Raw genomic sequence first — 22,061 nt, forward strand, 5'->3', positions numbered from 1 at the left:
CTCTGACTGATATAAGACACCTTAAAGTATTGTCAAGAAAATTTGTGAAAGACTGGAACAACAGACAAAAAAAGATTACTTAGTATCTAGTGCACCCTTCTGGGTTATCTGTTCCTTTTATTTTCTTTGGACTGTTTTACATTTTGGCAAGTTATAGAAAAATGATAGTAGTGGAAATGATTCTTGTTTGTAGAAATGCAAACTAGTTTTGTGCAGTGGAGGTACTATAGATCCCTCTGAAGAAACCAGTTTTCTATATATTACATTTATTTCAGTATTTTTGATTGCCTGTGTGTGTGTGTATGTGTGTGTGTGTGTGTGTTGAACCTTCTTTTGAATCTGTAATATCCTTCTGGTTCTCTTTAATTAATGAGCCAAATAAAATCTTTGATATCTGTTCATTTTATATTTGTAAGAGTCATAGTTTTATCTTTAAAAAATTATAACAATATGCATTAAGGAGCTCAGGAGATATGCCCACTTAGGTTTTGAAATACCACAGAAAATAGTGATTTGAATTGCTAGAAAAGTTATTTAAATGCATTTTGATACTTTATAACTGGACAGAAATAGAGAAATCATTTTTATTTTTTTATTTTTTTTTATTTTTCTTTGCCAAATAAGGGACGGGCCCAAAATCATTTTTATTAATAAAGAACAAGTAAAAAGTATTACAATCATGTTTTGAAAATAGAAGATAAGATTCATAACATAGTCATAGTATGGGAGAAAATGTTTGTAAATCATATGTCTGATAAGGAACTTATATTTGGAATATGTTAAAAACTCTTACAACTCAATAATAAAAAAACAAATAACCCAATTAAAAGGAGGCAAGTAATCTGAATAGGTGATTTTCCCCAAAGAAACATAGATAGCCAATAAGCACATGAGAAGGTTCTCACTATTATTAGTCATCAGGGAAATGCAAATCAAAACCACAGTGAGGGAAATGCAAATCAAAAATCACCCTATTAGGATGACTATGATACAAAAGACAGATAATAATTAATGTTGGTGAGGATGTGGAAAACTTAGAACCTTCATACACTGCTGTTTGTAACGCAAAGTGGTACAGCCTCTGTAGAAAACATGTGAGCAGGTCTTCAATATGTTAAACAAAGTAACCGTATGACTCAGCAGTTCCACTCCAGTGTATAAACCCAAGACAAATGAAAAAGTCCACAGAAAAAGTTGAGCATGGATGTTTATACAGCAGCGTTATTTTTAATAGCCATCAATTGAGTAGTAGATAAAATTTGATCTATCCATACAGTAGAATATTATTCAGCCATAAACAGAATGAAGTACTGATTCATGCTACAAGGATGAACCTCGAAAACATTGTGCCAAGTGAAAGAAGCTAGTCATAAAAGACCACATATTACATGATTTTATTTGTATGAAACATCCAAAGTCATCATATCTACAGAGGCAGAAATTAGTGATTGCCTAGGGCTGGAGGTGAGGATGGAGAATTAGGAGGTGATAACTAAAGGGTACAGGGTTTCTTTCAGGATGATGGAAATGTTCTAAAATGGATTGTTGTGATAGTTGTGCGACTCTGTGAATATACTAAAAACTGTTGAATTGTATAGTACTTTGAATGGGTGACCTTATGGCATGTGAAATATATCTCAATAAAGCTGTAGCCAAAAAAACCTAACCTAGACAAATAATCAAATAAAGCACGCTTCTCATTGGTGGGTGGTAAATGCTACCTGTGCGTGAATGTACAGATCCATTGTCCACAAGGCGGAAGATGTTCATATGCTTTCTTTTTTGATGTCCTCTCATACAGAACTTTTTAATTTGGATCACCATTTCTTCGAGGGAGATTATTGCAGGGCAACATGAACAACAGCTGCATCATTTTTTGATGGGTGTCTCTCCTCACCCCTACCCCCATGGGAAGCAGATTGGAGAACCGATGCTTTAACTGAACTTTTATTTCTCCTGGTTTTCTATCACTACGTAAGTGTCTAAGGTCTTATTTTGTATCTTTTCCTCTCAGGATCTTGTGATAGTGGCTGCTGAAGGAATGTGTGAATTTGTAAATTAACTAATTTACAATTGATAGATCCAAAATTATATCTAGAGTTTTGATTGACAGAAACAATTCAAAGAAAAACCCGTGGGATAGTTAGCCCTATTACCTTCTCTATACATAAAGGAATCCCTTTTACAGTATCGCTGCTTATCAGAAATTTGCGTCTTTGACATGTCCTACAGCCTCCACCCCAGTCTTCGTTTGCTGAAAGACCGTTTTCCAATGAAACATTGCCTTGTCAGGCCCTAAACACATATGACCCCTCCCTTCTCCAAATGCCAGAGCACTCTGTTTCTCTTTTATGACTTTTATTAAATGTCTGCACCATAGTTATTTTTGTATTTGTTTGTGATAGTGATTATCATTGAATGGGAGTTTCCAGAATCTGTTGACCCCTTCAAAGTATTTAGGTATGGGTTCCAATCTGGACACATAAGTAGAATTGGGGGTACTGGGGAAGGGGTATGGGCTTCTGTATCATGAAAAATTTGCCCAAACAGAAAGATAGGCAATTAATAATGCTTTAAAAATAGTTTTTTGTTTTGAAATAAGTATTTCACAGGAAGTTACAAAAAGAGTACAGAAAAGCCTATGAACCCAGTTTTCCCCAATGGTGTCATTTTACATGCTCTAGTACAATATCAGAACCAGGAAATTGATAATGATACTGTACTGTTCAGTAGACCGCATACCTAAGTAATGCTTTTTAATGCCCATTTTCTTGCCAGGCTAGAACACGAACAGTTGGGTTATCTCTTGACTTCTTTGGGACACATTTTAATTTGGGACTGGCATGGACATCCTTGGTTCTGGGTGTGGTGGTGGTGTTTGTTGTGTGTAAGTGTAAGATTTTGATAGCTACCACTTGTTTATTCTTGTAAAGTGGATTATACCCCAAAGAGCTTGCCAAATATAGATTTGAGCAATGTAATTCTATCTAGTGACCTGAGGTCATAACTTCCTTATGTAAAAAGTTGAAACTGCCATAACAGGTTTTATGCTAGAAGAATAGTACATTTGTTCCTCTTGTATCTAAGATACAGTTAATTTAAAATTATGTCAGTGTGAATTGTTTTCCAGGCATGTGTAAATCTTGCTTTGTTTCATCTTGTTTAGATCATAAAACATAAGGGTACGGGCTTGTTTTATTGTTGTTTTTTGGTCTTGTTTTGGTCATAATTCTAAAATACAGCCTCTACTAGGGAATGGCCTCATGCAGTGAATCATAAAGTGTAGTTTTGCTGTGAGAGATTGAATATTATGTTGGGTTATAATGAATTCAGTGGAATGGATATCAGATTTTTAGGTGCTAACCTAGGGCTTTCTTTGAAGTAACAATCTTTACCAATACTGGGAATCGGGCTTGGTGATTGAACTCTGCTTGCTTCCTCATCAAAACTGATGGACAAGATAGAAAACTCCTTTGCGTGAGTTGCAGTGACATTTTGCTGACACTCATCTGCATTTCCTGTGTTTCAGACAGATTTGCTTAATCTTTTGAAAAAGGGAACTGAAGAAAGCCTCTATCTACTTCGGAATAAAACTGGGTCAGAGAAGGCCAATCTTGTGTTTTAAAGTCAGGCAGTAGGATGAGTTCTGCCACCTGACACGCAGAGGCCCCTGAGACGATTTCTTCACTCTCATCAAGGGCCAGGCCAGGCCCTTTGCAAATTAAAATCCTGCCAAGTAGACATTTTACAGATGAGGAAACTGGATCTCCATCTCTAACTTCCCAAAGCGGGCACGGGGTCAGCTAATGTCAGTGCTGAGATTTGAATCTGGATCTAATTCCTAAGCCTTTCTACCACACCAGATTTCATCTCCATCCATGTAAGACAGTCGAGTTCAGCACGGACCCTCTTGAATAATTCCAGAGCAGCTTCTGAGAGAAGACTGCAAAGGCTGACTTCTTTCACAGCTGAGAAGCTGCCTTCTGAAGTGTATCTGTGAGTGGAGCATTTGGAACATACTAGATGCCGTGTTCCTTGATGATGGGTAATAACCTCATTAGAACAGGAAGGAGTCTTTGTGGCCCAAGGACAGAAGGAGGTGGCCAGCCAAAAGTTACTCTGATTCATTTCTTTGTGTTTCTCAAACTGTCTGGCAAAGTGGTGGAGCAGTTACTGGGGGCCGAGGAGGAGGCCCGGCTGAGTGGTTGAGGCCTTCATGTTCTTCCCAGACATTCCTACAGCGGTGATCACTGTGTCTTCCAAGGACAACACCAGCAGGCATCTTTATTGATCAAGGGGGCTACAAGGACTTTTCCCAACAAATATCAAGTACTCAATTTGCAGAAAGACTCGAACCTTTTCCTTCAGGGAGTTGGAATCTTGATAGGGAGCAAACTGTGAAGCTAAAATGTGTGTATGCGTTGATAAAAGTAAACTGGCATCTTAATGACTAACCATAGAGCTGGGAGGACTGTGGGCGGAGCTGTGCCCCCTCGCTAACTCTCTAGTCCTGACTTCCTGTTAAAACTTTGTGGTAACTTCCGGGGGAGGAAGTTCCATTTATTTGGAGGCCATATGGGGAAGAGGGCTCTCTCTTTTTACACGTGTGCGGCCAGTTGGAGCCCGGCAGAGGAGTGCGTTCTCCCACTATTATGGTTTTATTTCTTTTTCATTTCCGAATAAACTGCTCTTTTTGTGGATTGTCTGGAGAGTTATTTTGGCCAGTCGACAGCATCAAGGATTCCCAGGTGATGGGGGTACATGTGCAAGGACGACAGTGTGGCTCTGACCTTCATGTAGGGTGACCAACCATTCTGCTTTGCCCGGGACAGGAGACTAACAGCGCTAACACCACGATAAAGTTGGTCGCCCTGCCTTCAGCAGTCTTTGTGGCTCTGGGCAGTTTACTTAGACTTTCTGGATCCTGGGGCCTGCATCTCTCTCTCTCTCTCTAGATAACTTTTAAATTCCCTTCCAGTTTCTTAGGATTGGCAATTAGGTGTGACTAATTCACAAGCTTGTACTGGGTAGAACAGGTGGGCCGGAAGCTAGTGCTCTAAAGATAATGATGATCTGATAATGATGAATAATAATAATGAAATAACAATAACGGTGTTTGATTGAGAACAGTCCAGCTACTGTTCACAAAGCTAAGAATGGGTGGGCAATTAGGTCAAAGTAACAGGCAACCTATTTAATGAAGTGGACTGAGCAGGTGAGCAAGATAGCAAACTCCTTTGAACTTTGGCCCACCCAGAATTAAAAAAAAAAAATCTAAATTAGTGCCAACATTTATAAATACAGAGACTTGACCCAAAACTCTGGCTTCTCTGGAAAGATTGGAAGATGTGGACACCTCAGACTATCTTCCCTCAAATTGTCCTGTAGCTGGAGCTCTAAAGTGTCTGCCCTTTTTAAATGGGGCACATGGTCACTGGTTCGTCACGGCTCTCCTTCCTCTGTTGCCCCCCTCTCCCCTTCTCTGCCACTCTTGCCCCTCAGACTTGTTACTCCTTTTTTAATCCTTTTATTATCTACCTGGTAAGTCAGACACTTTCACTCAATAGTTCTAAACCCTGGCTGCACCTGAGAATACTTGGGAGTGCTTAATATGATATTGATTTCCTGCTCTTACCCAGACTAGTTGAATCATAATCTTGGGGAGGGGGTTGGGCTGACATTTGTATTTAAAATGTCTCTCCAGGCAATTTTGTTGCCCAGTGAGGGTTGAGAAGCAGTGCCTTAGCTTGGTCCTGGGGTGGACTTTGACCGAGAGAACCGCCATGGAGCAGAGGAAATGAGGAAATGGTTTGCCTGATCCCATTGATTGGGGCGGTCACAGCGTGAGTTAAATGTTGACTGCACTCACTGGGAAAAATCAGGGTACTTTTAAAAAGCAAATATTTTAATGGCATATTCATGGCACGTTTTGCTAAGTTATCAATAAACTCCCCCCAGATCCTGGTGTACTGCTATGGGTATTTAAATCATTATAATAACATCCATAGTTTTTTGGATAAAGTGATTATAAAAGCATTTTTAATGGGCTTATAAATCTAGTGGTCACGAGAGGCAAGTGATATGAATTGAGTGTATTTGAGGCAAGGGATAAAATGGAGGGGGCACAGTTTTTCATAATGGCTTCATTCATTTATAATCCTCTCACTGTAAATCAATTTCTGTCATCTGTTGCCCAGTCCCCCGCCCCCTACTGCCAGGATCCCATTCTAGGCTATGAGTGTGGTCATCCTGAATTACTGAAAATTTCAAGTGGCTTGTTAATGAAAATCGGTTCTTCTCATTTGGAACTTAAAATGGAAGGCTCTTCGACACCTATTTCTGCTGCTTCATTTCTAAGGGCAGACAAGATGAAGGTTTTGAGATGTCAAGTGACAGGTCCCACGCTCTGCCCCTAGTCCTGGAACTCGGTGCATCATGATTCCTCCCGTCCAGTTTAGAGCTATTCCCCCAAGTCCCCGTGACTTCAGAGAAACGGGATATCTCTAGTGCTGTGTACCTTGCCTTAAGCTTGAAGCTTGCAGTCAGTCACTTCAGGAACTTTCTGTTACTCACCTTTTATCCCCCGATGTCTAGCCTGGGACCTGGCATTAATTGGAACTCCAAAAGTGACAGATGAGGAAGGACAGAGAGTCATTTCAGGTCACAGGGTTTTCATGAAACCTCCTGGGCTTCTTTCCACTGCCATCCCCCCCACCTAGTTTTTGGGACCCAGGGGTGACGTGCCCTCAGTGGCGCCCCTGAGTTAGCGGTGTTCTGCACTGCTCTGCATGAATGTTGGGGAGGTGGGGGGGATGGCAGGGATGTCTCTTAAAGGTTTAAGGGATGTCTCTTAAACCTTCGGTATTTTCTCCACAAAGTAAACCGTGGAGACCACACAATGAGCCCCTTCCCTGAATATTTGTCTGATGGGGTCTCAAGTCTCAAGTTGACCTCTTCCTGACCTTTCATCTAGTTTTTTTCTTAATGGAAAATACTTTAGAATGGCACTCTAATGTCACTTTGATAGAGTTACAAGAGAAAAATGGTAGCTTGACATCTCTTAACTGGTGATGTGTTAGTAATTTCTTGTTTTCCTCAGGATAGCCTCTGTAGTTTAAGGTGTTTGTGTTTTACCCTCTAGCTGTGTACCTGGCTGCCTAGCTTTAATAGCACAATTATTCTGCCTACTGCTTAAATGTGTGCCTCCTTGTGTCTTTGAAATCAAGTTCCCACCATGCAGCTCCACACTCAACCCATTTTATGTTGTACTCTGTGTCTTGGCAGCCAAGATACCATGAAGCAGAAATGCTTTGCTGGCTGGGCTGGCGGAGGACATGAGATGTTTGTAGGAGCCCCTGGGAAGTTGTTTTCTTATAGAATCCCCATGCAGAGTGGCAAAAGCAGAATTTGGGGAAGAGGATGAGGGAGCGCTCTGTTCAGGGCTATATTTTTTGAAAATTTTCCAGGTGATTATTGTATACACCTCCCTGGCTCATTTGAAAATAGCTGATTTACAGAATTTCCTTGCTGGAAATGGGGAAGAGCCTAACAGTCAGTGGAAAGCAACTTACATTTATTAAATGCTTATTATTATATGTCTGATTGAGTGGTTAACCCCCCCTCCACCATACTTGCTCCATTTATGCATTTCGTGAGTTTGGATATCTTCTAGGTATCGGGCTCTCTAGGCATCCTAGAGCAGTGGTTAGGACGCTGGAAGCCAATCTCACAGCTCTACCACCTGGTAGCTATGTGACCTTGAACAGAGTGCTTAGTCCTTAATGCCTCAGTTTCCTCCACTCCAAATGGGGGCAGTCATAGCACCTGCCTCATAGGCTGAGAGGATGTGTGTTAAGGTGATCACGCCCAGTTCTTACTGCAGTGATGATGAGGACACTTATACCTTCAGAGAGCACAGAATTGGGTGGCATCCAGGGTCCAGAAGCGAAGAAGCACCATGGCCAGCATGTGACATATGTGTCGTTTGTTCCTATCTGTGCTTTTCACATCTTACCATACAGTGTTCCCTCCCTCTGCATCCTGCCCCCATCAATGCCTCATTTACCTGTCTTTGTCACTTAGGAGCTCAGCTATGTGAATTTTTCTAGGAATATTCCAGAAGTCTGTGTTACATCATGTTAATAATGCCATGCTATTATTGTGAAAATTGGTTTTGGCCGGAACCTTCGAGAGTCTCAGGCACTCGTGATATATCTCAGGCTGCTTGCCCTTAGTCTAAATGGCCCGAAACTATTATCCTTTTCTGCAGTTATTTTTCTGTGCTGTCATCTTTATTAGGGAGCCACCCTATTTCTGAAATTCCTAATCTGTTACTACTAGAGTAGAACCAAAGGTTACCAGGAGAAACCAAATAACCAGATTTGTTAAATCAGTGACCTTAGTTTTATGCAAATGCCTTAGTAAATAGTCGGAGCATTCTTGAGGAGAGACCATTCTGCCCTTCTGACCCTCTCTCTGTCTTCCTTTTCCACTGTGATGACCGTGAGCCCACCAGGATAACCCAGGACCACCTCCCTCTTTTAAGGTCGGCCGATTAGCAACCTGACTTCCATCTGATATCTTTATTCCGCTTTGCCATGTAACAGATTCTGGGAATGAGGACAGTGACTTAGTGGAGGCCACTATTCTATCTACCATAGCTGTCTTATTCCTTTTTGTTTACTTACCTTCTTATCATTATGCTATGTTCCAAAAAGGATTAAAACGTATAATACAGGGAGATAAAAATACATTTAAAGTAAGGAAAATAAGAAGACAAGGAGAAAATAAGAATAGGAAAATAAGAGTTAGAAATGAGGTTTAATGCAAAATAGGTATCAGTTTACTTGCTGGAAGTGGACTGGGATTTTGGCTCTTGAGTGTTTCCTAGCAGCTCTCTAGAAGAGAGAGGGCGGCAATGTCAGTTATGTTCTACTGTGTCATTGAGTAAAATCTAGCCAGGTGTTCAAATGCCCAGATGAATATTCTTGATAGAGAACTTTCTTTTCTAGGTCCTCCTGGATAATGAGCAAAACTTTTGCCAGGTTTATGGTAAACCTGGTGATACGGTTCACCTGGCTGTTTTCATTTTTATGTTTTTTTTTGTTTTCTTTCGTTTTTAACTGCTTTCTATTTTAGGTCAAATGCGCATTGTTTTGAAGATTTCTTCCAAGCCATGTGGCCCAGGGCCAGGCCAACAAAGTCCAGGGATTTGAAACATCTAGAGCAGAGGTTCCCATCTGGTGGTTCTCATGCTCTGGGGATTGAGGGTGTCCTGAGCTTTTATTCCGAATGGCAGTGATATCGGTTTTACCCATTTCTATTTTGGGGGCTCATTAAATACAATAGGTATTTATGCATATGATCTCTGTTCCCCCTTTAAGAGGGAAGACTTTGAAAGCCTACCAGCGTTTATTAAGAGCTTAGATCGTGGTTTGTGACATTCAGGAGAGTGCTCTGCACTGGCAACCCCTGAGGTTTGTGAAAAGGATGTTACAATAAAAAATATTTATTTATATCCTTAATGGACTGCTGGTTAAAGACAGGATGCATTAGGAATGCTCAGGTCAAAGTATAATTATTGAGTAGTATACTGGTAAGTCTGCTGTTTTTCTCCAGATTATCTTCCCTCTAGCTGTAGTTGCATTCATCTGATCAGAATTCTTTTGGCATATCTTATAGTATTTTTTAGGAATCAATATTTAGAAAGAAAATATTATGACTGTTATAGTCATCTTGTCTTTTAATTTATTAGGATTAAAGATTCATACACCTGCAATGTGTTATTTGTGGAGAAATGCTTTTAACTAGCTGCCAGAAACCATCTTATCCTGATATTTAGAAACAAAACAGAAAAAAATATAAAAATAAACTTTTGGGGTTTGGAGATGCCAGCGAATCACACCCTTCCTCCCTTCTGGGTACTGGACAAGAGAAAATAGAAAAAGCCAGATAAGGTTACAGACTACCAGCTTTATTAGAGTAAAGCTGAGTTGGAAGATGTATCTTGGTTGCAAGACTTCTTGATCCCCCCTAGATGGAATCCACACATCTGCCCAGGTGACGGTGGGGCAGTGTGGGTACACCCTGCTGGGTAGGGAAGTCCTGTTCCTTTAGCTTTTGGGGACAGTGAGTTGGGGGTGGGTGGGGGAAGGAGAGAGGGAACAAGGAAGGAGGGAGGGGGAGAGAAAGAGAGAGAGAGGCTATTAAAGAACTCATTTGTCACAAAAGGTTGGGGAAGGTCTGTGTAGGACAGTGGATGGATTGTGTACCCCTTAAGTCATCCTTCAAATATAGTTTCTTTCAGCAAAGCTTTGAAAAGCTTTCAGTGGCTATAAAGTCAGTTATGTGCCCTGGAAATGATCAGAATTAATTAGAGCCATTTCCAGAAACATTAAATATTGGTTGACGTCATCTTATTCAAAATTAAGATGTCTGATGAGGATGCTAGCCTCAGTTGAAGGCTGTTCCACTTTGAAGTCAACTGGGAAAGTACTAGTGATTGTTAAACAGGCGTTGTAAAGTGAGCAGTTTAGCAATTATAAGATCACAAAAACTCAGTAACCCCCCATGACGTCTAACTTTGAGCAGAGCAAATTGTTGGGAAGCTGCATAGGGTATCATAGGGTAATGTGCTATATAGTTATTTGCTGTATTAGAGTTACAAGTTATCCAAACCGTGTCTCTGATTTTAGCATAATGGATCAAAATCCTGCGCCTAGACAGCACGACCAGTTCTTTTAGAGGCACTCCTAGTTCAAAATGATATAAGACCATGTCGTCTGCATGTATAATTCTCACCTCAGCTGGATGCATCTTACAGTAACTAGGAGTGTCAATGAAACAGCTGTTCTTACTGACGTACATCCAGCTTATTCAAAAGTAATATCAAATCATTAAGGTCTGTGCACATTATAAAAAGGAGGGGGACTGTGCTGTGTTCTCTGTTATCTGCCATTGGGAATTTGTATCTGATTTGCCCTGATTCTTAACTATTCCCGGTGAGATAGAAAGCAGTGTGTCTCAAACTTTAACATGCAAACAAGTACCTGGGAATCTTGTTATAAACACCAGTTCCGATGCATTCAGTCTTGGGGTGGGTCTGAGATTCTGCATTTCTAACAATCTGCCAGGTCGGCTCAGTGCTTCGGGCCACATATCAGAGTTTGAGTAGCAGGGTTAAAGGTGCTGCTTACTAGAAGCATCGGGAGACCTTGAGGCCATTAGGTTAGCCTAAATAATTTCTCATTTTTGGAGCCAGATACTCAGGAGAGGTTACTGAAAACCCTGACAGGCCAGCATGATCCTCAGCAAGTCTTCCAGGGCACAGTGGTGATCTCACAGGGCTTAGTGGACTTCCTGAAAAGCCATCCTTGGTCAGGGAGCCTGGGCCAAGGGCCTGAGAAGACCGGCTTGAGATTCTTTAAGGAGAAAACCAGTGTACATGGCAGATGGGTTGTCTAGAAAGCCAGTGGATCTACATTTATGGAGAGTAGAAAGTTTATCTTATAAAATACTGCAGTCGATTACATTTTGGGTCCCACTAGGTGGGATCCATAGAGTTGATAAAAAGAACAGCTTTCTGAGGATGTAAAGGTTCTCATGTCTAGCTGCGTACTAAAATGACCGAGGCAGCTTAAAAATAAGATACTCCTGCTTGGGCCACACAGCAGACAAAGTGAATCAGAATCTTTGGACATGAGGCCCAGACATCTGTATCTTTTAAGAGGGAGCCCAGGTGATTCTGAAGTGCATTAGGGTTGAGAGGCCCGGGTTCAGGAACTCCTTAACTCGGAGGGGAGGAAGCCCCCCTGTAACTCGAGTTAATTCATCATTTGTGTAATCTGAGGGCTTGTGACCAGATTTCAGTCGGTTGACCCAAGATGTTTTCAGTATTTGGGAGAGTTGACCTTTGTTTATATTAGTTTGGTACAAAAGTAATTGTGGTTTTAAAGGTTAAAGATAATTGCAATTACTTTCACACAAACCTAATACCGTATTTCCCCGAAAATAAGACCGAGTGTTATAATAATTTTTGCTCCAAAAGATGCATTAGGGCGTATTTTCAGGGGATGTCTTATTTTTTTCATGTACAACAATCTACATTTATTCAAATACAGTCATGTCATCTTCTTCTGGAACATCGTCATAAGGTACTAAATGCGTCTGTCTGGCTGATGATCTTAACCGGGGCTTATTTTCAGGATAGGTCTTATTTTCCATGGTGAATTGGGGGTGAATTGGGGGACAAGTAAGCTTATCAATGAGCATCTGATGGTTGAGTTCTTCCTTAAGAAAATTCTGACTTGGGTCATATATGATCCAGCATCCGCCTTGGGGCCTTGATTTATTGTAGCCATATTTTAAAAGCAATGAGAAATTCTCTGAGTGGTCAGGTTGTGTGTCTATGCACATGCATCTCTTCACACCTTACTCATCAGCTAGTTCTAAAAATTTGAACGTGGTGGTCTTTATGAAATCAAGTGCTTGGAAGGCTGTCCCATTTCTACAGACAGACAGTGCAATTAGAACGCTAATGGGATAGGCCAGCTCTCCACCTGTGTTCGGCTCCAGGTGGCAGAGAGGGGTCCTGGGGTGGGGTGATTGGCTTGTAAGATTCAGGGGACACTTGTTGAATAATAAGCTTTATCTGGACGGCATTGTCCCACGTTTTGGGAATAATTTTGATGATTTTTGTGACTGTAGTTTCTTTCTTTTCTTTTTATTATTGGAGCCATTTTGGGCCTGTTGTCATTCCACAGGTGTTTTCTAGGTAGAAGGAATTGCCAGAAGCCTGATCCTCAGAGAAAAAAGTATATTTTGTATTTAATCATGACATTCTTTTGTGGCTTTACTGTCCTTTAGCTCTGAGTGGAGGCAAATCTTTTGAGCATTTTCATTCAACATTGAGATCTACCTACCAAATTTACACACTGTGTGATCTTTTCACAGACTATTCCTTTTCTTCTTCTTAGAGAGTCATTATCAACTTGTCATAAAGCATGTGCATGGTTTCCTGGGCTGGAAGCCAGGTGACAGTCCTTTTCTTTGTAGGGCTGCCTGAATGTAACATCATCTCGATTTTGTCTTCTCGAAGCCTCCTTCGCTGTGCCTGTTGATTGATGGACTACGATCTTTGTGGAATAGAGCCCCGACGCCATACTAATTAGTAAACAGGGGCACAGCCAGCCTAGGAAGGAGCGCTTGGGCTGGTGCCAAAATAGAGTTGTCAGTGATGGACACAGAAGAAAATGAGACTCATCTGTCCGCCAGGTTGGGACAGTGTCAGGAATGTCCCCCATGTCTCTCCGGCCTCTGGTCCTAGCACAGGGCTCTGACTCATCTTCAGATCTTTGACTCCTGAGTTCACCTTGTCCTGGCTCTGCAGTCTAGTCCTATGGGCCGACCTTCTCTGAGCATCTTCCTATGCGGTGGGTACAGTTCTGCTGATTGATAAAGGCAGTGGTTCTCCACCAGGGCGCTTTTATCCTTTAGGGAACACTTGGCAAGGTCAGGAGACAGTTTGGATTGTCCCAGTGGGGGGTGGAGAGTTCTCATGGCATCTAGTGGCTAGAGGGCAGGGATGCTTCTGGACATCCTCCAATGTGCAGGACAGCAGCCCTGTGATCAAGAATTATCTGCCGTCAGATGTCAGTTGTGCCAAGGATTGAGAAACCCTGGGTGAAACGGGTTTATTTCATTTTTTTCAGGGACCCATGCTTTTTTTGTTGTTGTTTTTTGTTTTGTTTGTTTTTTATACAAACTTCCTTGCAACTACAACTCAGAAATATGGGTATCTTTTCTTTTTTCTTTCTTTCTTTTTTTTTTAATTAAAGTTTATTGGGGTGACAATTGTTAGTAAAGTTACATAGATTTCAGGTGTACAATTCTGTATTACATCATCTATAAATCCCATTGTGTGTTCACCACCCAGAGTCAGTTCTCCTTCCATCACCATATGTTTGATCCCCTTTACCCTCGCCTACCGCCCCCTTCCCCCCTTAGCTTTTTGTTTTTGTTTAGCACATATTTTCAGAATTCTTGGAGTTGCTGTCGTTTCATTTTTGTTGATGGGAAATTCTGTCAACTGTGAATAACCTATGGGCCTTGCGAGTGAAACTCACCGAAGACATGAAGATCTTATCTGACCCAGCAGGACAGCTTCCTTCTCAACTCCTTTGTCCCCTTTCTGCTTTGTCCACCTGCCAGTAATACGCACACCAAAGAGGCTAAGTCAATAAAAATCTTTAAAGGTTCCTGTCCACCTGTTTTCCCTCCCCCCCCCACACTCTCTCATGGAGATGGCCATATGTAATCGCCAGTGGACAGGTGGGAGTGGGGAGAGGGCAGGAAGGAGTTCCTATTCTGGATACAGAGTCCTGAGCCTCTGGATTTAGTATTTGAAAATGTATTTTGCTGTTGATGCCAGATACGGCGTCCTAAACTACCCTTAGTGGACAGTGTAACTGCGAGGAGGCAAATGCCTACTGGCGGGCAGGGTTGAAGGTTATCTTTCCCTGCCCACACTAAGAATGCAGGTGGATCCCAATAAATGAAAACACTGGACACAGGACTCTTGGTTTGATCTCTTCAAATATGAAAGGGATGGGGCTGTTTAAAACCCCAGACATTAGAAAAGGCCTGGCCTCCCCCAAGAATACCAAAGGTGTGTTTTCATGGGTGTCTTTCAGCTGGTGACTCAGAATCAGACTTGTTTAGCCAGTTCTAAAGAGAACGGGCTGTTTTCACTTAGAATGTGCTTTTCCTGTTTATAAAGGAAAGTATGAGAATTTGTCAGGGACCAAGTCATAAAGGTGGAACAGAAAGGCCCCTGTTCATACCTGCTCCTGGGCACCACTGTTGGCTCCTGGGCTCCTTTGCTCCCTAGAATGGGAGGCGGGCTCAGTGGTTATCACAACTGTCAAGGATTCACACTTCAGATTTGGGGCTTCTGCTGGGTGGGTCCTATGATTGATTTCAAGTTGGTGGCACTGGGTCTGTGTGTCCAGGCCATCCAGGCGAGTGAACAACGAACCTCAGAGCATCTTCCTAGGAATTTGGACTTATTTTGGAGAAAAGGCTGCTTTCTTTTCCTTCCCTCCTCCTGGGCTTCTCCTTTTTCAACAATTTCCTTCCCTCCTCCTGGGCTTCTCCTTTTTCAACAATAGAAGACAACTGTAGTTTGATTGAGAGTCTCCCCCAGATCATCTGTCTTCCTCATACCAGTAATTCTGTTCATGTGTATTTTTCTTTCTATCATTTCTTGATTCTCTCAACCCCTTGAAATAGGTGACACATTGTATTAGTTGTATTAGACGTCTAGAAACCACCAGGCTGTGGTTTCTGGTTCTGTTTCGTATTGATACTTTTCTTCTGTTTTGAGTTTCTGCAGAAGGCTGGCAGATGCAGCTTGGTTTGGTGGAGACCATATATTAGGAAGCAGGACTGGGACTTGAGCAGATTTGAGTACTGGTTTGAATCTGACTTTAATTACTGGAAAACCAAATGTTTTCTAGGCCTCGGTTTCCTCCTCTGTAAAACGAGGGTTATTATTTTTCTAAGTATTAAAAAAAAAACATACATTTTAACTCATCTTATTTCCTTTTGAAGTCATTCATTAGGCATGTGAGATGGTCTGGTGAGCACAGAATCGAGGATTTGGTAAGATGGTATACAGTCATTTCAAGATGAGACTCCAGTTGATTTATATTCCATGTTTTGGTGGCACAGTAGTGGAAGGAAGCTCAGATTCACCCTGATTGCAAATGGTAATGGCTCCTTTTTTTAAAAAAAATAATTTCCCAAGCACTCTAAGTTGCTCTTAATGTAAATTGAAACAGGCTGGAAAGAGAAGTAGTTGGAAATTGTTTCAGAGTTGAATCATTAACATTATCTAAGATTGTCGTTGCTTCTTGTAATAAGGAAATCAAACAAGAGGACTTCGAAACTTGTGATTTAGGACTGACTCTCATCTAGCATTTAATTACTCATAGTGTTCTCTGCCATGCAATTTTACATGAGTAGGTATGAATTTAATAAAACAAATAGCAAACAAGACCACCGCCAAGCATTAATTTCCTGAACATATAACAAATTCAAATTTCAACTTGCACATACAGGGGTAACTAGGGAAGTTTTGTTCTGAATCTCTAGAGTGTAAATTGATACATCCGTCACCACAAATTTTAGACCATTTTCTTTATTCCCTCAATAAACCCTGCATGCTGCATGCTGCAGTTGTCATCTCCCAATACCCCATCCCCTTGAGCCTTAAGCTACTGTCATACTTACTGTCTCTATAAGTTTTCCTATTCCAGACATTTCAGATAAATGGAGTCAATGCGGTCTTTTGTGACTGCCTTTTTTCACTTAGCATGTGTTAGGGATCATCCATCTTGTAGCATGTATCAGTACTTTATTTCTTTTTATTGATGAATAATATTCCATTGTATGGCTATACCACATTTTACTTATTCGTTCGTGCTTTGAGGATATTTGGGTTGTTCCTCTTTTTTTGTCTATTACAAGTAGTGCTGCTATAAACATTTATGCACAAGTTTTTGGGTGGACATATGTTCTCATTTCTCTTGGGAGAATTCTTAGGAATGGGGTTGGATAGGTCATGTGGTAACTGTGCTTCACCATTGGAGGAACTGCCAAACTATTTTCCACACCAGCTGCATGTAGCATTGTACGTTCCAGCAGTATGTAAGAGTTCCAATGCCTCTACCTCCTCGCCAACACTTGTTCTTATATGTCTTTTTTTTATTATAGCCATGCTAATGAGTATGGATTGGCATATCATTGTGGTTTTGATTTGCATTTCCCCAGTGGCTATTGATGTGGAACATCTTTTCATGGGCTTTTATTATTTTTTTTAATTAAGTGAACGGACACATTTTCTTGCCAAAGATCTTTGGCCACATTTGGAAAGGTGGGAGCCAGCTATTGTTGGGTTGAGGAGTGAATGGGAAAGAGGAAGGGAATGCTGCTCTTTTAGGAAGTACAGGAATAGAGGAAACGCATGTTAGGGTGGTTAGCCACACTGATTGACCTAGAAGTTTAACTCATTGCAGACAGACTTGGTGCATACTTCTTTCTGGGAGAGGACCGATGGAGTCGTGGCCCTGGGCTGCCGTCACTCTTGGTTGGCAACAAGGCCTTCTGCGATATAGTGTCTAGTTCTTTTTGTGCCTCTCAGATCCATCCACTTTGCTGGAGGATCCAGCCGTTAGAAGGTCTGGGGGCAGGCATATTCCTGGTCCGTCCAACAACTTTTTGAACTATTGTCTGTGGCCCCTTTGTTAAACATGTGGCCATTAGTGATGATCCTCGTTCGGTCTTTTTACGACACCAAGACCTCTGGTGAGTATTGCTGTCCTCTTACTTTCCTGTTACTGTGGAACAGAGGGGTGTCTCTCGAATTATAGTTTTGAAATCTTTTAAAATTCTGTCTCCTGACAAGGAATTATTGAGATGAATTCTAATTTAATTTTCTCTGTGTGATGATAAAGTTGCTGGTGTTTTAAGCCACAGATTCCACTGGAAAAAAGAATATTCCTGGCAGTTCTGTCGTCACTTACAATCTGGGCTCTCGATAATCAGAACTGTGCTCTGAACTTCGTAATGTTAGGGATTTTTACTCCAAATTTGTATGACCCTTTGCTGGGTTTCGAGACCATCTCTTTGCCCCTTGAATGTGCCACCTGGGAAGTTCTGATTCTCTCCAAGGCCAAGGTAGAGAAGGGACCACCTTCTACAGAAGCCCTCGTCCCGTCCTTGGCCGTTCCTTTGCTTAAACTCTGCAACTTTGAGCAGTTTTTCGGGGGATTAATTGAGGAAATGGAGTGTGGCTTCCTGTCTGAATGTAGACAGGTAATTCTTGTCAACATTTGGGGTTCTCTCCTAAAATAGTAAAAGAAAATCACCAGAAGACTCTTTCTTGGTATAGCACTAGTACACTTGCTCTGGGAAAATCCCTTCAGCCCTGAGGTAAAATTGCGAAACTAGTGTGGGTTATCACAAAGAAAGAGCAGCCATTTCCTGAGGAACTAGATGCAGCACCCAGTCAGAGGAATGGCCTCTAGACAGCAGCCCCTCCGGAACTCATATTCATTGTTCAATCCCCAGTGCCGATGGCAGTGCTGGTCAGGAGAGAGTTGTAGAATAAATGGAGGAAGGAAAGAGGGCAGGTTCTGTTCAACTGGTCTGCATTTAGTGGAGCTGAATAAAGTGCCATAAGTGCCCAGGTGACCGGTTCACTTAGACACCAGGTATTTTATTGTGCCGCTGGGGTCACTGTCCTTCTCTGAGAAGGTATGCAGGGGGAGTCCCTTAGAGGATCTCATGGGATCCCACACAGAAATTGCACAACATCCAAGGTAGGCAGACAGTGTTGTAAAACGGACTAGGAAGGAACATCATAGGCTGGAGCAGTGGGGAAAATGGCCTGAAGCAGGTGGGACCAGAGCTGGGCCTTGGGGCTTAGGTTTGGATTGTCAATGTGACAGGGGCAGGACCAGACAGGTAGGGGAACAGCCCGAGTGAAGACGGAGACCCTCATGAAGGATCAACAGGGTTATGGTGATAGCAGACCAGTAGGTACGGAGGGTGTGGATGGCTCAGAGAAACTTACGAGTAGGTGATAAAGTCGTGCGACACGGAGTGCAAGCCACCATGTGTTGGCAGTGTGGTGGTATGGCACAGTGATGGCATCTGTCTGTCTGAGTGAGGGGCTCTCAAACCTGAGTGGACCTCAAAATCGCCTAGCGGGCTTGTTGAAGCAAGGTTGCTCTCTCCTTCACTCCTGCCCCCAGAGTGGCTGACTCAGTAGCTCTGGGGTGAGATCTGAGAATTTGCATTTCTCATTTTTGCTCTGAGGCAGGGATCCCACTTCGAGAACTACTGGCCTAGAATTTTCTATTAAAGACCAATGGTAAATGTTTTCAGCTTTTGAGCTCTGTAGGATTTCTGTCCCATATTCCTCTTTGTTGCTTTTCCCAGCCCTTTTAGCAGGTACAAACCATTCTTGGCCATAGATAAACAGGCTGGTGGGGGAGGAGGAATGACATAGGGGACTTAGGGTGTGGTTTACTGACTCCTGGGCTGTCCCTAGATGATCCGTCCTCTGCCGTAGAGCTAGCTAAGTGACCTTTGCCAAGTTCATCTCTCTGCCTTTGTTCTTTTTTTCATTTCTAAAACACATAATAATACTAATAGTTCTTACCGTATAGGACTCTTATAAGAGTTCAGTGAGCCAAGACACAAAAAACACTTATCCCAATGCCTGGGACATACCTAGAGTTTATCATTTACTATTAGTGTTAGTGGTGGTACTACCGACTACTGCTGACTGTTGATACACAAGGAAATCACAGTGAAAGCAGAGGACCAACACAGATGTGCTGCATGACATGCAGGCTGTAGCTAATAGTTACAGGATCCTGTTATCATTTCCTCTTAGGCTATTTAAGAAAAAGAATCCTTTGAACTTCAACATATGCACACTAAATACATCCTGGGTTAGTCCTCCGTAGGAGATCCTTGCTCAGCCTTTCCCTTGGCACATTTAGAATATGGTGTTATTGTAAGCTGGCTGGTTCTTGGGCCCAGGACTCTGGCCGAAGGAGTGGGTATCTTGGCCGACCTGTAGCTCATTTGCAACCTACACTTCAGCCCCATTTGTTGGGAGGGCTTGATTTAAGACTTTGACCCAGCCCGTGCAGATACCAGATAAAATATGATTACATTAGTATTGAAACTATACCTTTTAAAAAAAATTAAAGTACATTATGTTTGTTTCAGGTGTACAACATAGTGACTTAACATTCGTATACCTTACAATGTGATAGACAGTGGAAACTATACCTTTTAGCCTCATTTTGCTTCATGGTGTGAGTGAAATAGAGCCATGGAGCAGGAGGCTGTCATGTACTCCACACTTCCTGTGCTGAAGTGTGCAAGTGAGAAGTGAGGTTCAGCTTTCACTCATGGTAACCAGAACAGAAAGACTGCTAGGTATCCCTGGTATAGCCTGTCTGCGCTGGAGCCTGGGAGAGGCCACCTGGTGGCCCCGAGAGACTCAGCTCATCGCTGGACACTGCTCATGAAAGCCGGCCATGCTTAAGTAATGTGGAGGCTCTCTCCCCTTTCCTTGTCTGATTGCCCTGAGGGGGCATCCACTTTCTGGCTCACCTCTCCAGCTGCGTGCTCTAATCCTTGCCAGAGCACATAATAATGACTTTGTAAGCTCACGTTACAGATACACAAAAGTGCCCAGTGGTGATATGACTCCACCCTCCACTTGAGTTTCTGCTGACATTCAGTGAAATATCCTTCCATCTCCTTTCCACCTTGCAAAACAAACTTCCTGTTTTGAACTTGGTCCAGACTGGAACAGCCCTGCTACACCTGTTAACACACTCAGAGGCACATTTCCTCCTCCGTGTTTGTACAGCTCTTTGTCGCCTGGCCAGATTTCCCCTCTTAGCGTACAGAACCCGAGTCTTAATAGAAGATATTGAACCAGTACATTAAGAAAAAACGAAGTTCACATTTTAGAACTATTGGTGTGAAAACAGGGCTTCTGGCTTATTTTACCATGTTTTGCCACAACCACGGTGCTAACTTTCCTCCTCCTTCACAGCAGAATGGCAGTGAGGAAAGGAAGTCGGCTGACGCAGGAGCCAGAGTGAGACGGACGAACCCACCATGAACCTGTGTCTCCCTTTGACCCTTTAAGAGCCAGTGGCAGGTGAAGTTGCCGGAGGGCAATGGCTCTCTTTACTCCGTGGAAGTTGTCCTCTCAGAAGCTGGGCTTTTTCCTCGTGACTTTTGGCTTTATTTGGGGTATGATGCTCCTGCATTTTACCATCCAGCAGCGAACTCAGCCTGAGAGCAGCTCCATGCTGCGGGAGCAGATCCTGGACCTCAGCAAGAGGTACATCAAGGCTCTGGCCGAAGAAAACAGGAATGTGGTGGATGGACCATATGCTGGTGTCATGACAGCTTACGGTATGTGTTGTGCTTCTGGGGCTTCTCGCTGGAGGGCGGCTCTGCCTCAAAACGACCCCTGAGGCTCTCAGGCTCGGTCTTCTGGTGGAGTCAGTGTATCCCTTGCCACTGCCTTCAGGGCAATGAATTGCACACAGAGGGACACTTTTAGAAAGTTAAAGCAGTGTCCTTTGGGAGAGTCTCAGCTCTGTACACACTGACATTTGGCCCAGGAACAACGGGCAGAACAGTTCGCATACTATGGCTTGTGTTTGCAGCTAGCTCCTCCTCCCTCAACACATTTGTGGATTGCATGATCTCATCTGGGAGTAGCATCAGGAAATGTACGAACATATTCTCGTTGTCTTTCCCTAAACAAAATTTAATTAGGACTGGTGGATTGAGGTAAGGAGGCTGGGGAGGAGTGTTTTGTGCACGCCCAGAAACTCAGAGCCAAGTGTGGGCCTCCCTCCAGCTAGTATGCAGGGCATTAGGGCTACGTGCTGGCTAATCGCTTTAAACTTTGGCGTCTTCCAGCTTACTGCTCGTTTCTTGCCCTGGTCTCTAAGTGCCCTCGCTTTGAAAGAAATCTTTTTGTACTTCTTGCTTTTTTTATCAGGTGCCTTAACTCCTTTTTGAAATGAGGTTGATTTAAAAAACAAAAAAGTACTCCTATAGAATAATACTTATTTTTATTTTGGGAAACATTATGCTTAATATAGAAAATGTTGGAAACTGCAGACAAGCAAAAAGATAGGAAGAAAAAATAAAATCACGTATAAATCTACTCTAGGAATTAACATTTCAGTGTATATCTTTATATCTGTTTGATGTTTTATATATGCATGGAAATATATATATATGTACACATGCATATATATGTATATATGTATGTATAGGAACAAAGTACTTACAAAAACATATGCATAAATACAAAACAAAAATTGCAAATGAAATTGGGATCACACTGTGTTTTAGAGAAGCCACTTCCCAGCTCTCCTGTGCTCACTGAGTGTGGGAATGGCCTTGATCTGTGGGGTGACCTGTTGTTCAGTGACAAATCTGGTCAT

At 42.3% G+C, this 22,061-nt stretch overlaps 1 protein-coding gene across 8 annotated transcripts in view; it reads left to right on the forward strand.

Moving 5' to 3' along the window:
- MGAT5 (alpha-1,6-mannosylglycoprotein 6-beta-N-acetylglucosaminyltransferase) overlaps nucleotides 1–22,061 on the forward strand; it is a 322,695-nt gene that overhangs the window by 99,367 nt on the left and 201,267 nt on the right. For 3 of the 8 annotated variants that reach the window (XM_019731137.2, XM_074335516.1, XM_074335513.1), the window contains one exon: nucleotides 20,645–21,012. In XM_019731137.2, coding sequence (XP_019586696.2) covers nucleotides 20,772–21,012 — 241 coding nt within the window. In that variant the 5' untranslated portion in view covers nucleotides 20,645–20,771. Of the gene's footprint in view, nucleotides 1–1,801; nucleotides 1,975–20,644; nucleotides 21,013–22,061 lie in introns of all 8 variants that reach the window. The other 5 variants (XM_019731135.2, XM_019731138.2, XM_019731139.2 and 2 more) reach the window with 3 other exon arrangements.

Source organism: Rhinolophus sinicus, linkage group LG01 (assembly GCF_036562045.2).
Source record: "Rhinolophus sinicus isolate RSC01 linkage group LG01, ASM3656204v1, whole genome shotgun sequence".
In the NCBI taxonomy this organism is placed as follows: Eukaryota; Metazoa; Chordata; class Mammalia; order Chiroptera; family Rhinolophidae; genus Rhinolophus; species Rhinolophus sinicus.